The sequence below is a fragment of the Melanostigma gelatinosum genome (assembly GCF_949748355.1).
Source record: "Melanostigma gelatinosum genome assembly, chromosome: 7".
Lineage (NCBI taxonomy): Eukaryota > Metazoa > Chordata > Actinopteri > Perciformes > Zoarcidae > Melanostigma > Melanostigma gelatinosum.
Genome location: NC_136640.1, coordinates 14,973,742 through 14,988,708, shown reverse-complemented (window position 1 = coordinate 14,988,708; position 14,967 = coordinate 14,973,742). Strand labels below are relative to the sequence as shown.

At 40.9% G+C, this 14,967-nt stretch overlaps 1 protein-coding gene across 1 annotated transcript in view; it reads left to right on the top strand.

The window, feature by feature from the left end:
• plch1 (phospholipase C, eta 1) overlaps positions 1-14,967 on the top strand; it is a gene marked incomplete at its 5' end in the record, with an annotated part of 41,627 nt that overhangs the window by 1,222 nt on the left and 25,438 nt on the right. Inside the window, 3 exons of the mRNA XM_079272454.1 lie at positions 11,624-11,770; positions 13,855-14,113; positions 14,308-14,437. Of these exons, the coding sequence (XP_079128580.1) occupies positions 11,624-11,770; positions 13,855-14,113; positions 14,308-14,437 (536 nt within the window). The remainder of the gene's footprint in view (positions 1-11,623; positions 11,771-13,854; positions 14,114-14,307; positions 14,438-14,967) is intronic.

Below are 14,967 nucleotides of genomic sequence, written 5' to 3'. Positions count from 1 at the left end.
CAGGGCAGATAAACAGCTAACAGACACCAGGGGAGGAACACACTCTCATCCCTTCAGCTATTCTCCTCTTTTTTTTGTTATTTTCAATCTCCTTTCCTTTCCTCTCCTAAATACTTTATTGGTACTGACGGAAATGTGTTGAGTATGGGTATTGAAAGCCGTAATGTACCAAAAGGCAGAGACTGAATGTCAATAGATTTGTGATTTGCTCATGTCAGATTTAGGCACATTTCTCAAAGTAAGTGAGGTAGCACCAGAACATTTCAATGAATACTTCTCCTCTCCTCTACTTATGGAAAGGTATCAAACCTTAATTCTTTTAGCGACTGAAATGCATCTGTAGCACAGAGTAATAAACTGTCAAGTGCCAAAAGCTTATGTTGAATATCCGATCTGGTAGTTCCAATTAGTTGAACAAATTTGCCAATTTTCGATTTTTTTCTGAAAACAAATTGCTCAACGTAAGATATCAAAATAAGTAATATTATGAAAATGGTGCTGAAACTCAGGTTTTGTTGAATCATTTTAGAAAATACCCAGCCCTACCTCTACCCCCCTTTCTCCTTTTCGCCAGTTGAATCCAATTTATTAAAAATATTTGTCACATTTGTTCATCAACTAGCTTCACATCTCTGATATCCAGGGAGCCACTAACACACATCTTTGTGTTTTACACTTTGATGCTGAAGCATCATATTTTGCATTTAATTTCACGGACAACAAGTTACTATCTAGCTGCATCTTGACTTAGCCACTGGCACCTCACATTTGTTTTTGCATCAAGTATGGCCGTGAATGTGAAACGTCAACTTCTAAAACCTACTGGGAGGCTGTCGTCTTCATAAGGCTGCGTGTCTCCGGTGTATATGTGAGAAATGAAAAGCAAATCATACAGAACCACTGGCTTTTATTTCATGTGCATCCATTCCATCAGCAATCAATATGACACCCAGAAGCTTGGTTCACTTTCAGGCTTCTCCTGTATCCCGAAAAAAAAAGCAGCAGAAAAGCAGCTACAGCACAGCTTCCCTCCAACATGTGTATCAGTTTGCATGTCCGTCTAGCTCTGCTGCCAAATATTCTGTGTCTCAAACTACTCACAGTCATCCTGGCTGGTTTAGATAGGGGGAAAAAAAGAAGCTTGGACATTGTGTGAACATCAATACATAACCTCCCCCCCCCCCACACACACACACATACTCATGCTCTGTCACACACAAAACACACTCCGCTTCAGTTCCCTCCTTTGATGTCAGTGCTGAACTCTGCCACTCAGGGAGCCCCGGGTAGCATCTTTCGTGAATGCATTATCATGCTGCAGTTGTCATGTGTTTATTTTCATTCCGGTGTCGCGCAACCCTCTGCACCCCGGGGGGACCTGGAAACCCATTTGTAGCATTGGCTGGTTTGAGCGCTGCCTTGGGCGCTGCCTTGGGTGCTCTTAATTAGACGACGTGAGCGACTGTGAGATAATAGTGTGTGTTTTCCCGCTTTTTCGCTCATCATTTCCCTTTGTATCCTAACCTTTTATGTTGCTAATAAGAGGGCACACCACACATAGTTTTAACTGCTTTCATGCAGGTATTGTGTAATTAGTTGGCTTAAAAAGGTATTTACATTTGAATTTGTCCCCCTATGGGTGTGAATATTTAAGAATCACCAGCATTATGCTGCTGTAGAATGTGAAGTGTTGAAGTAGTGAGGAAACATTTCCCGTGATAAGCTGCCATTTTCATGCATCATCATCATGGATTAACTGTTATTACTGCTAGTCATAGCAGCTGTTTATCAGAGTCCCGAAGAACTTCATGTTATTCATGATTTATACAGTGTATTAGTAGGTAGTCAGGAATTACATGAAAATATGGTAAAAACAACAACAACCTGAAAACCAAATTGAGCTGACATCAGCAATGATAATGTGCTACCATGTTGCTGTTTAGCAGGTACAATGTTGACCATGTTCACCGTGTTTGTTTAATATGTTACCATTCATTTGCACTGCACAGAAAGTACAGCTAAGGCTGGTGTTATTCTTTAGTTCAAAACCAAATAATGACATTTTGACAGTGAAATTTCAGGCTTTTCGATGCACCAATCAGAATTTATCACGTATCAGAATCACAGTGGTTGCATTCTTTGCCTGTTTCCATTTTTTGGACGTGTGCTCTCCCTGTTTGTTTTCATTGACTAAAAAAAAAATCAGCCAGTGAATGACATTGTGGCTTAGTGTTTATCTCTACTCCCTTCGGTCTGCATGTTATCTCTGCCTTCATGCAGGTTTCCTCTTTGTTTCCTTCCAACGACACACATGAGACTCCAGCTGTCCCACTGGTATGAGTGTCTGTCTATCTGTGTTTGCCCCGCTGAACAGATACAAACAGAAATAAGACCACCCAGTAGTCACATCACTGGTGGAGCAGGTGATGGAGTTCTGATTTTGCCCAATGCTCGAGCTCAGTACTGTCACAAATGTGCTACCAGCTTTTGTCCATCCATCCTGCAGCCTGATTTCCCCTCACATTTATCCCCAAGTCATCAAGCTGAAGCTGTGCGCGCCTGACTACTTTCATTTCACAAGCTGTTGAATGTCCCGAGAGGATCAGCAAAACAGGGCCAAGATCTGATGACGTAACCCCAAATTCAGAACTGTATTTAAGAAGAAGATGTGATGAAACAACCGGAAAATGACATGCCGTCCCTGAAACATCCAAAACTGAAGCTAGAGCGTCATAGTTTCAAGCGCAGGGCCAATGACCAAGCTACTGTATTTGACGAGTTGGGAGAAACAACATGTATTAGACTGCTTTAGGTGTATTTTCGGGTTTACCATCTTTGATTTACACTCCTGCACTGATATCAGAAATCGAGCAGCCTGCTAAACTAATCTGAAAAAAACAATACAAAAAAATAAATATAGCCCCACACGACTTTCCCACTGGCAATATATTCACTTCTTCCATGATGCGCCAGGCTGTGCCTGGTTGCCAGAATTGCTCATTTTCTTTATCATGCCCATTTGTATTTGCGTCTGGATATAGCTAGCCATTGAGCCCTTTTCCCAGAAGATAAAGCTCCATGAGTTTTCTGTCAAAGTCAAATGACCAGGCTCTCCCTGGTTTGGTGATCCAGTACCTGGACATATCAGTAAGCTCCACATAGGGAAAAGTGAGCAAAGAGGACTTCCCCCTCAGGAGGGCAAAGCCTGTGTGAAATAGAAGAGCATTTAGTTCACGATGGACAGATGGACAGCACACACACATCCCACAGGTCAACCCATTAAATCTTACTTTTAGTAAGGCATTATCATGAATGTTATGTCATCGTTCTTATCCCCATGTTCCACCGGTTGACCTCAGTGAACCGAGCTGATATGCAGAGACACACATCTGCTGCACTCCACTCTTCATAATCGCGCCGTAAACGACACAACAATGTTGGAGCTGCTGAATATTTGTCCGTGCAGGGTAGCATGTCGGCAGCAGACTGAAACAGCAGCACATCTTCCGAGAGACTGCAAACATCAGAGAGAGGGGAGGTAGCTGGGAAGTGCAGGAAGGGGGAGTGGAGAACAGATGACCAGGAGAAAGGTGGAAACGTGTGTGTGTGTGTGTGTGTGTTTGCACAGAGAAGACTGTCAGTTGACGGTGCCGCCACAGATCACAGGACGGTACAGAGGACGATGAACAGCAGGAGTGTTGCTGTGATTGCTTGTTGTCTGGAGCGTGAAGGTTTTCTGTCTGAAGCCACTCTGGAGTCAAGTCCGATGTGAGGATAACCAAAATCTTTTTATTTTTAAAGAGGTTTTAGCTACAGGTGGAGTGGATTGCACACTGGGACTGAGCAAAGGAGGACTCCTCCTGGCTCCTTATTTACTGCCGAAAATGGAGGAAATTTGTTTTGATCCCACTGCATTACCTGCAAATAAAGTTCGATCCACTTTTATTCATGGTCCTGCTGAAAAATCGTCTGCGCTAAGAGTCGCGACTCTCCTGGCGCGTAACGTCTACCATATTAGTGGCACCGTGGCTGTACCACAGAAATACAGGCTTACACAAACTGGTAAGTCTCTGTGTGTTTGTGTTTGCTTGTGAGTCTAAACGCTATAACTCAGTGTGCCTTACAGAAGGAAACCCATTGAAAATAACAAACATTTTCCACCGCTCAGCACTTAAATTGATAGATCTTGTGTTTTTATTATTTTGCAGGCTGTCGTCTACGGACTAAATGTGTGTGTGGACAAACATACTGCATAATGAACACACTGCTTGTTGGTGCTATTTATAGCACAGGAGAAGAGCTCATGTTTATGTATCAGAATATCCCCCGGATGATAAAACTGCTCACTTTCGGCCTCCGTAACTTTGAACCTGTGAAGCTTGTCTTTATGAGATGTTGCTCATGCAGGAGAATATTTCTGTGCGTTTTACCACCAGCGCAATAATCATGTGTAAATGTAAAACATTTTTGTCCTGTGGACAGTTCGTCAACCAAAACTGAATCACATCTTGATTAAACTTCAGCACACAAAACAAACCTGCAGGTAATGAGAGCTAACAGAGCATGCCGTGCCTCCATTCAGACAGTTTCATTTTGGTTTGGTTGCCGTGTTTGTGTTTCGTCAACAGTCGGACAGGCTTGGATAGTTCGGGTGGTGGCGCCTCATGACACATGAATAGTGCATGGGGGATCAGGCAGATGCTGCTGAATATGAATGTATGTAGTTGTGAATAATTTATGATAAATCTTTGGTGGTCCATTCGAGTCATCACCCTCTGACCAAATCTTAAGAGAGATCTCACACAGAGCTGTTTAAGGATTGAAATATTACTCCTGACTGATAATGAACTCATAGTAAGAAGGCTACAGAGATTGCTGAGAGGAATCTCTCATCATGTTGAGATACAAAAAAAAAATGACAGTTTGGATTGAAAATGAGTGGAAACTGCTGTGGATGCTGTTGTTTGCTGTCCCGGCCTCAGCGTCGTTGTATGGACCTGAGTGAGGACGGCTTTGTTCATCAGGTTATCACAGAGTCGTCTCTATCACCTACCCCATTAAAATATATTTGAATTGCCTGGGGCACTGTGGCAAGACAAAGCTTTGATGTGCTCTCTCTGCTCTGCACCGACAGAGATGATGAGTTTCGGCACGTGCACATCAAGACAAACACACAGTGAATGCACACGCACGTACTCTATCACTCAAAAGAAATGGGAACCAAAAGGTGGAGGTGGGACAGAGAAAAAAAAGATGTTTTACATATATTTTTTTGATTCTCTTACCTTGCTGAAAATCCTATTCTTTTAATACTTTGGTTGAGTTCGTCTTTTCTGTGAGGCTGCAAGGAGAGAACCGGCAAAGCAGAGCTACTGTAGCCACCGACAGCAACGCACGACGAAGGATAACCTGCATATAAATGCCAGGTGGGGTTAAGAAGACATTCAATTCATTTTTTTTCAGATGTCCAAAAAAGAGAGCGGAATTGCAAGTTCAAACTAAACTGTACATTTCAATCCTCACGCTCAGATAGTTTGAGCGTTGATGCTTGAGGGAAAATGGGACAAGAGATGGGAGTGAAGATGTGAAGGGCACTCACTGATCCTTTGATTCAGCCGTCGTTGCTCTTTTGAGAGCCACTTACATCAGTTCTCATCTTTGATTACGAGGCAGCTCCCCTCTCCAGGCCGGATATTAATCGCTTCTCCTTGGGTCTCTTGCTTAGCCATCGTCGGCCTCAGTAGGTCTGAGGTTTGACTCTTCGTGGTCGTTATCATAGCTGATGGAGAGTAAAGTGGCTGTAGAGTGCCTGCAGAAATGTCAAGGAGTAAAGACAGATAGGACACCACTGGAGAAGAAAAAAGAACCAACAATAAGGAGTATCCTTCGATACAGACTAACATACGATGAATTGATCCTTGTGCACGTTTGGAGAGCTGTTCATGTTGGCTGTTGAGCTTGATGCAAATAAAGCAGACTTCTGTATTCCCTTTTAGCTTTTCTTGTGAAATAGTATATCTGACTGCCTGTTGGCAGAAACACTCTTACATATTTTTACTCCGTGGGAATTGTGAGAGAATGTGCATGTACTCCAGTGATGGCGAACAGCAGGTATTCACTTTGGGCCTGATTTATGTCGTGACATATGTAAGCACTGGAAAAGTGTTGTAGGCTTGTTTTAGTCATGGAATTCTTTTTTTTTGAGCTTGAAACGGTGTGAGATCAAAGATCCCAGAAGAACATGCCTGTTCACTGGAGCAGAGACTGTGGACGTGATCAATACTACAGTAAACCCATATTTAACAGTGACCTCCATTGAATTCCATCGTTAATGAAGCTGTGAATTTCAGAAGGTGCTATGTGAGATCAATAATTCAAAACGACCTATCTTTAATTCTCTTTCCCCGAGTCTTCAGTGTCCCGTTATTTTCTGCAGCTCTGAAGAGTTGTCACAATGCTACACGATACTTGCCAAAACATTATGAGCAGAGAGGAGTTCACATTGATTCCTACAATGTGATAAATGATCAAATCATTTCTATGATTAAAAGCAAAAGTTATCTTTAATCTCAACATAGAATATATACTGTAATTAGGGCTGGGCGATAAATCGATTTAATCGATTAATTCGAATGTGTGCTTTAAGGCGATGTGTTTTATTGAAAATCGAGAAAATCGCCCCCACCCCTTTTTCCCGTAGTAGAGTGCGCGCGCATTGTTTACAAACTAAAACAATGGCGGCCAGCAGCTTCACTGCTTTCCACACGGTGGAAAGCCATCACGGATGCAGTCGCGATGTATATCGCAAAAGATATGGTGCCCATATACACCGTGGAAAAGCCGGGGTTTATTCACCGTCTCAAAGCTTTGGACCCCAGGTACGTGCTACCAAGCCGTAAACATTTTTCTGACGTTGCCTTGCCTCGGCTGTACAATAGTACACGCCAAAGGATCTCTGCGGAGCTGGAGGGGATGTCATTCTACTCCGCAACAACTGACCTGTGGTCCAGCAGGTTGACCCAGACACCGATCCACTTGACTGGTGGAAGCGTCACCAACTTAACTTTCCAAGGCTAAGTACTTTAGCAAAGAAATACCTCTCTGTGCCAGCTACAAGTGCCCCCTCTGAGAGGCTTTTCAGTGTGTGGGGGGGCATTGTTACATGCCACCGTGCATGCCTGAAGCCAGAGGTAGTAGACAGGCTTGTCTTCCTGGCAAAAAATATTTAGAAAAAACATGCACTACTGTTTAATACTGTTGGTTATGTTGTGAATGCACTTGATTTTGTTTACATGCACTTATTTACTGTGCAAAATATGTTATGTTGATGTTAGATCAGATGTTGCACTTTTGAAAATGTGAATGTTAAAGGGTCATATACATTTTATTTCATGCTGTGTTTGTATCAGTGTATTCAGTTAGAAAAGCTTACTGTAAAAAGTTACATTTGCACAGTTGTTTACAATGGAAGGCTACTATTTAATGCCATTTAATGTTATGTTTAATTTAATTTTATATTTAAATGATTCAGGCAAACAAAAGAGTGACCAAATACTTTTTGTATACTACAGGCACCTTTCTACAATGTTCAGGTTTTGTTTGCACTTTATTTTTATCAACCTACTTGGGAAAATCATCACAAAATAAAAAAAAAATTGTTTTCAACAGCTTCTGTCATCTGCAAAAAATTTTGGGGGAAAAAAATCGATTTAAATCGTGAATCGGATTTTTTGTAAAAAAATCGGAGATTTTTTTTTTAGGCCATATCGCCCAGCCCTAACTGTAATATATGAATAAAATTGACTTTTACTTAGAGAAATGGATCAAATGCCAATGCATAAGGTGAACGGGGTCGAGCACACGGAGAAATATCACCCAACTCAGCAGAGACAGTTACAAGCTAGTGAACATAATGCAGAAGTTTGCAGCTATTGAGCCACATATTTCCCTGATGAGTTGGTGGAGACCACAGACAGAGTTAAAACAAGAGTGAGTGTTGGACATAATGAATGTGTCTGCTTGATGTGTAAAAAAATGAATGAATGTGGCTTCAAACCATTATACAAAGCAATACATTTGCTCAAGTGGTTCAGAAAAAAAAGTTTTGAGTTAATTTTATTTGCCCATAGTGGTGTTATTTCTCGATCAAATTTCTTGGCTTAAACCTAATCTCTTGTTTACGTGGCTGGTTGTTTCTCTTCCCACATCCTCCACTGTGTTATCAACATATTGCGTGACGATTATGATGCATTTGCCATGCACCTTGTGAGATAACACACAGGGCTCAGGGCCATGTGCTTATGCTTGTGTGTGTTTAATATTGTCCCTGGAAACTCAAAGAAGTCATCTAGTATCAAGAAAAAAATGGTGTCACTGCTAAGCCGATCCTCAGGACAGAAAGCTGCTAACAAGTACTTTGCTCAGCGTGTATTCTGTTGAGTATTCTTAAATATGTGTATTGGATCTGGAGATTTTACAGTACTTTGAAGATAATCAATAATTTTGCATTTTAATGTTTTTGTCTAATCGTGTGTGTTTTATGTGAGTACTTTCCGCAGGATTAGAAATCCTTTAAACTTTAGAACATTTTGTAATTACTCATATTTCCAAGGGGCGAATAGTCTTTTATCGTTTGTCGTTTTAAACCCTGAAGACATTGAGGCATTGGGCTCCCTTGTCACACTTTCCATGCCTGTTTGCTAACATGGTTTCGATTTCATGCAGAAAATAACACCTGGGATTATAGGCATTCTTTACATTTAGTCGTAGGATAGCTAACATCTTAACAGGAAATGCAATTGTTTTTATATATATCCTTGATGTGTGGTTCCAATATGATAAAAAAAAGTGTCTTGATTTACGCAGCGAAACTAATACATGTGGTGTTTGCTGCAGAGGTTATTATCTTAATTGATCCAAAACATTGGAAATGTGCCACGGGAACCCTGAGCAGAGCTAAATGCTACAATATTGGGTTTAGGATTCAGATTGGAGTTATGGTATACATTATGCTACCAGTTAATGTTTGTGTGTGTGTGTGTCTGCATTTGCAATTGCTGGTGCTCAAAGAAGCGGGTAATACCTTGTAGTTCTCATCTCCGGTTTTGGCAGTTATGGGAAATAGACTTGTACTTGTACAGTGCTTTCCTAGTCTTCCAACCACTCAAAGCGCTTTAGCACTACATGTCATTCACCCATTCATACACTGATGGCAGGGGACGACTATCTTCAACCTTATAAGTTGCAAGCAGTGGTGGGGCCCGGTGTTATGTAACAGATCTGAAATCTATCTAAATGGTTTATTTTGTGTTCGCATTTAATGTTTAAATGTCTTTACCGATGGAAGACCACCTCTGTCTGTCATTTCTATGTAGGATAAAAATAATTAGGAACAACCAAGCAGGCATTTCTTCATCTCTCAGTACCAATTATTATTATTCAGCACCAGCAAGGAATTTAAGGGTGTGCGTGTGTCTCGTACGTACCGCGTTGTACAAGGAGAGCCTGTCCTTGACAAGCATTTGACCAACGGAAGTGCTGAAGAAAGCCCTTGAACTCTCAGCAGCTCCAATGTGGGGGCTGTAAAGCCGACAGCTCTATTGAGGCACTTTTTTACTGTTAGAACTGCTGGGCGATATGGAAAAAACATCAAATATCCTGATGTTTTTGAACAAGTACCTCAGTGTCAATATTGCGACGACATTGTAGGGTTGAGAATTGGTGCTTTGATAAAATATTTACACAATGAGATTTCAAAATGTCTATCATATTCATATGTTGCACATTAGCGAGTATATATTGGATCTTACTTCGCATCAATGTATTTTCTCTGTTGTGACTGGAAACAATTTTGATAGATAACAGTGGCTCATCAGATTTAACTGAAGTGAGTCGTGTAACTAATATTGTTTACAGTATCAGGCAGTTTTCGCCTCGACTACATGTGTTTATGTTCTTTCACTACAGACAGGAGTGAAAATCAAGCTAAACTGATGTTTAAGAGAGCGAAGACAAAGTCTTGTAAAATAAAAGCTTTGTGTCTGTGGCCACGTGCAAGCTGCAACGTGATTTCATCCCTACTCGTCATGAATTTGCTCCTCACTTTGTACTCACTATCTTACATCATCTGCATCTGGTAACAATGTCAGTCAACCTCTTTATTTACTGTAAAGACAAATTATGGGCTAGATGTGTGTACTGATGCATGTAAACATATCGTGGACATGAAGACATATTGCATGCATACACTGAAACACGTGCTACAGTACGTGCACACTTTCATAGCCAAACACATGCATACACACACACACACACACACACACACACAGACACACACACACACACACACAGGCTTGCATGCACATACCCTACTAATGAGGATCCCACCATCTCTCTGTTGTCATCCCTGTCTGTATCTCTGCCACAAGCTGTCACAGAAAGTACAAAGTTTGAAGTTTTGTCTTTTATTCTTTCTTCATACTGGAGTCAAGCAAGCAAACAAACAAACACAAAGTTACTTCTCACCATCATTTCAGTCGCTGTGTTCTCCTCTTCACAACACTTCACAACACTCCATCATTATTTTCTTTCTCCTTCTCAATTCAAGTGTCCTTAATTGAACCATCGCCTGGAGATGACTGCTAGAAATTCCATTTACTTTTCAGAGTGTATTAAATTGACCTGCTGTTGCACAACAATGCATTGCAGGGACAGGAAGTGAGCCGTCAGCCATCAGCTTGCACACAATGGGAAAATGTTAAGCACCGGTTTGCAATCAGCACGTGGATGTGATGGTGTTGAAGCTGATGGGGCAGAGACTTGTATAATTACCACAGTATTTAAAACAGTCAGGATGCAACGTGCTACCCAACATTCAATTCGAGGGGGAATTTACTCAAATTACAAAACAAACCTCTACTGGACAGATTTAATTGGGACTAGTTTCTTCCAAAGAAATAGTTCCAATGCAAACGGTGGTTTGAGGATAACCCAGCGTAACTGGGACAATGATTCTGGAAAGATCGATATTTTTCTTTAGAATTTTAGAATTTCTTTTTTCGATGCAAACTAAATCCCAATGACCTCTGTTGAAAATCCAATCACATAAAACCCAAATGATCTGCAGAGGCAAGTAGCAAAGTATGATGTTTCTTTTGTTTTTGTTTGGGTAAACCGATATCTTGAATCGGCGTTGCAAGATTAAAACAATTTCACTATGTTTTATGCAGCCCCAGCTCCCACCTGCCTCAGCATGATGTGTCGATATATTTCTTCTTGAACAGCCTTCAGGCTCTCTGTGAAACTTAGAACAGAGAGACACACAGCGGCTCTGTCTCTCTCTCTCTCTATGAGAGCTCTCTCTTTCTTCCTTCTCTCTGTTGCTTTCAGTAGCAGGTCAGTGGGGAACAGAAAGGCAGCCCTGTGTGTCCACACAGTAGCATCTCTGTTGCAGTTTTGACTCTGACCCATATCAGCCGCTGGCTGCTACGCTAATTGTGCAACACTGTGACACTTTGCCTTACTTCCGTCTAAGAAAAAGACGAGCCAGACACCTGTTCCCTTTGTGTCTTAATATAGTGCTCCACTGACCCCAGTGTTTGTGTTTGTGCATTTTCTTCCGCAGTGGAGCGATGCATGGGTGTGATGCAGTCGGGTACACAGATGGTGAAGCTGAAGGCAGGATCCAAAGGGCTGGTGAGACTTTTCTACCTGGATGATCATCGCTCCTGCATTCGCTGGAAGCCCTCACGTAAGAGTGAGAAGGCCAAGAGTGAGTATGCATGGGCACACGTGCATACACGTTGAAAGACATGCTTCGAAATACGTTATGGAGTTGAATCATGGGAACTGTAGGTTCCTGCATTTTTGCAGATTGACCTTTACTTGTGAAAAACCCCAGCATATCTCAGCGTTTGCTGCTTTCATTTTGACCATTGTTTTCTACATTTGTCCCTCGACTTTATGAAAGTGCAATTCAAAATCACTGGAGTATCTACTTTGCTAGAAAGCCTAAAGGGGCAACACAAATTGAGCAGTCAGCATGCCTGTGTTTTCTTATTTTGCGGTATTCAAAAAATATTCTGAACTCATCTGTAATGACGTCGGTTTTGTTGTCCGTTCACAAGAACTCCAACATTATTACACATTTTCAATGGTTATGTTAAGATACTAGCAGTGTCTTGAAGCATGCGAGACGTGTTTATTTACATTCAACTAACATGTTGGACTTTGTATTGGTGAACTGGAATTCATTTTTGGAGTCCCAGTGAAGCAGAAGTTAGAGCAGCTTTAGCTTCTGCACAGTGAGTATTCCTTTGTGAAACAGAATATTTGAGCGGTTTACAGTTACGAGAGGAATTCAAATAAAATCCTTTGCATTCGATTGAACCTCTAAAAAGTGGGCAGGTATCATGTCACAAAGGGCTCTGGCACTGAGGGGATTATCATCAGTTATTTCATGGCCTCCTCAAAGCATCACCATCACTTTTTTACTTACCGGTAACTGGTTTTATGTTTCCACTTACCGAAACATACATCTGTGGACCTGTCCTTACATGTGTTCAAATAACAGTGTGTGTGTGTGTGTGTGTGTGTGTGTGTGTGTGTGTGTGTGTGTGTGTGTGTAGGTGTGTGTGTGTGTGTGTGTGTGTGTGTATGTGTGCTATCTATCTGAGCAGGATCAAAATAAGGCTGCCATGTTGTTACTTTCAATCATATCAGAATTTCAGAGATGAGATTATGTAACGGAATGAGAGTGTAATGGGGAAAGGGATGATTTTGGAATGGATTATGACGGAAGTATTTTTGGGGTGGATAAGAAGGCAATTAGTTGAATTGACTCATTATATAATTCATTCTTTAATCAATTATTCAAACATAATGATGTTTCCAAAATCATTAAGATGCATTATTCTGAGGAAAACACATTAGAGCATTGATGAGGGATATTAATGAATCAATTGAATTGAATGAGACACATCTGAGAGACGTACCGTGAGGAGAAAACAAGTTGAAGAGACTGGTGTGCAGAACAGGACGTAGTTTACTGCAGGCTGTGGCTTTTTCCTAACAAAGACACAGAATCAAAAATAGCTAAGTTTATACTCCAATCTCATTAGACTGTGATACACTCTGAAGCCTACGTAACTCAACTAATTTCGGTCATTGTTGTTTTTCACAAAGATAAGCAGTTTTTGCTGCTATTCTATTTTAATAATATGTCATTATTCTGCCTGCTCAATTACTCTGTCAATATACTGTAATGGGAAATTGTCAAGAACTTGGTCACAGTAGCAAAGGATAAGACTGGTGTTATTCTATCTTTTTCCTATTGTCAGCAAATTGTAGGAAAGCCAACAATGTTTTAGTCTGCCTCTCAATACTTTACGACTCATTCGTTCCTACTGAACAGTAAATCTTTAAATACAGGTATATATATATATCAACTTTTTTAAAAGACCCAATCTTTTCCTATAGCACCTGTGCATTGTAGTTTTTAGAAAAACATATGCAAACAGGAGTATACTGCATTAATACACATTGGGTGCTCTCGTGAGTATTTACAGCAAGTGGACGGTGTATGTACGCTTTAGTCAAAATAAACTACTGCTGGCCACGTTCATGGTAATAAAGCAACTTGCCATGTAGTGCAACAGTGTGGCTAGTAAATATGTTTTTAATATTCTTTGGATAACAATGGAGGTCTGTGAATACATGTTGTATATAGAAACGTAGGACATCACCAGCCTTATCATTTAAGTCGCAATTCAAGTTAACGCAACACAGAAATCATTACAGTCTTTTTTTTTTACCAATAATCAAACGTCTCTTTTCTTTTGCTCCCCTCTTCCTCAGTCACCATTGATTCACTCTACAAAGTGACAGAGGGCATTCAATCAGACATCTTCCACCGGCATGCAGACGGCAGCTTTGACTCGGCCTGCTGTTTCACAGTGTACCACGGAAACCACATGGAGTCCCTTGATCTGGTGACGTCAAACTCAGAAGAGGCCAGAACCTGGATAACTGGCCTCCGCTACCTGATGGCCGGCATCAGCGATGAGGACTCGCTGGCGAAACGACAGCGTACGCACGACCAATATCCTTTAGCCCAGTGCTCTTTGTTCGAGTTTTCAGTGGTTCAGAGTCTGGGGTGTTTGTGCTAACTCAGTGGCGTAAGGGCGAGCACAATCCCGAAAATAATATCAATTGGAGTTGACAAACTTGAAATGATGCATGCACACCGATGTTATGTATGTAGGCCTTCAGCTTGTACACACCTCGTTTTCCTTAATGTGTGTGCTTGACGTGGCTGAAGCAGACATTTGAGGAGGCCGATAAGAACGGAGACGGTTTCCTGAACATCGATGAGATCTACCAACTTCTCCACAAGCTGAACGTCAATCTGCCACGCAGGAAGATCAAACAAATGTTTCAGGTCAGAATATGAAGCCATTGTATTTTTCATTTATTATCTCAAATCCAATAAATTGCTCTTCCATTCATTTTTGGGGCATCACTATATCAGTGAATAGAAATTAAATATCAAAACATGTACATGCATATGTGAAGCCCTCTTATTCAACAAAAATTAGGTTTGCTTTCAACCGAATACATTAAATTCCTTCTGTATAAATATTTAAGATCAGTGACGTCACATTACAGTTTAAAATTTTCATGTGCATTTGTGAAACTCAAATACATGTCCGAGAAATATTTCATATGTTCATGTGCTGGAGAGACACTTTAAGAGGAAATAGATGAAGACGTGTGTGGAGAGGGCTGATTTAATTTTTAAAACTGATGTCACATTGAGCAATGTCAGAAATCCAAACAGTGTCTGCTGGCTTTTCTAATGGGGTTAGAGTTTGCAGAAACACTTTTTTAAAACTTAAAATGGTTGACTTTCAACAGCAATCTAGTTTATCATGAGATGAGAATATTTCCTTTGATCTTTAAATTTGGACC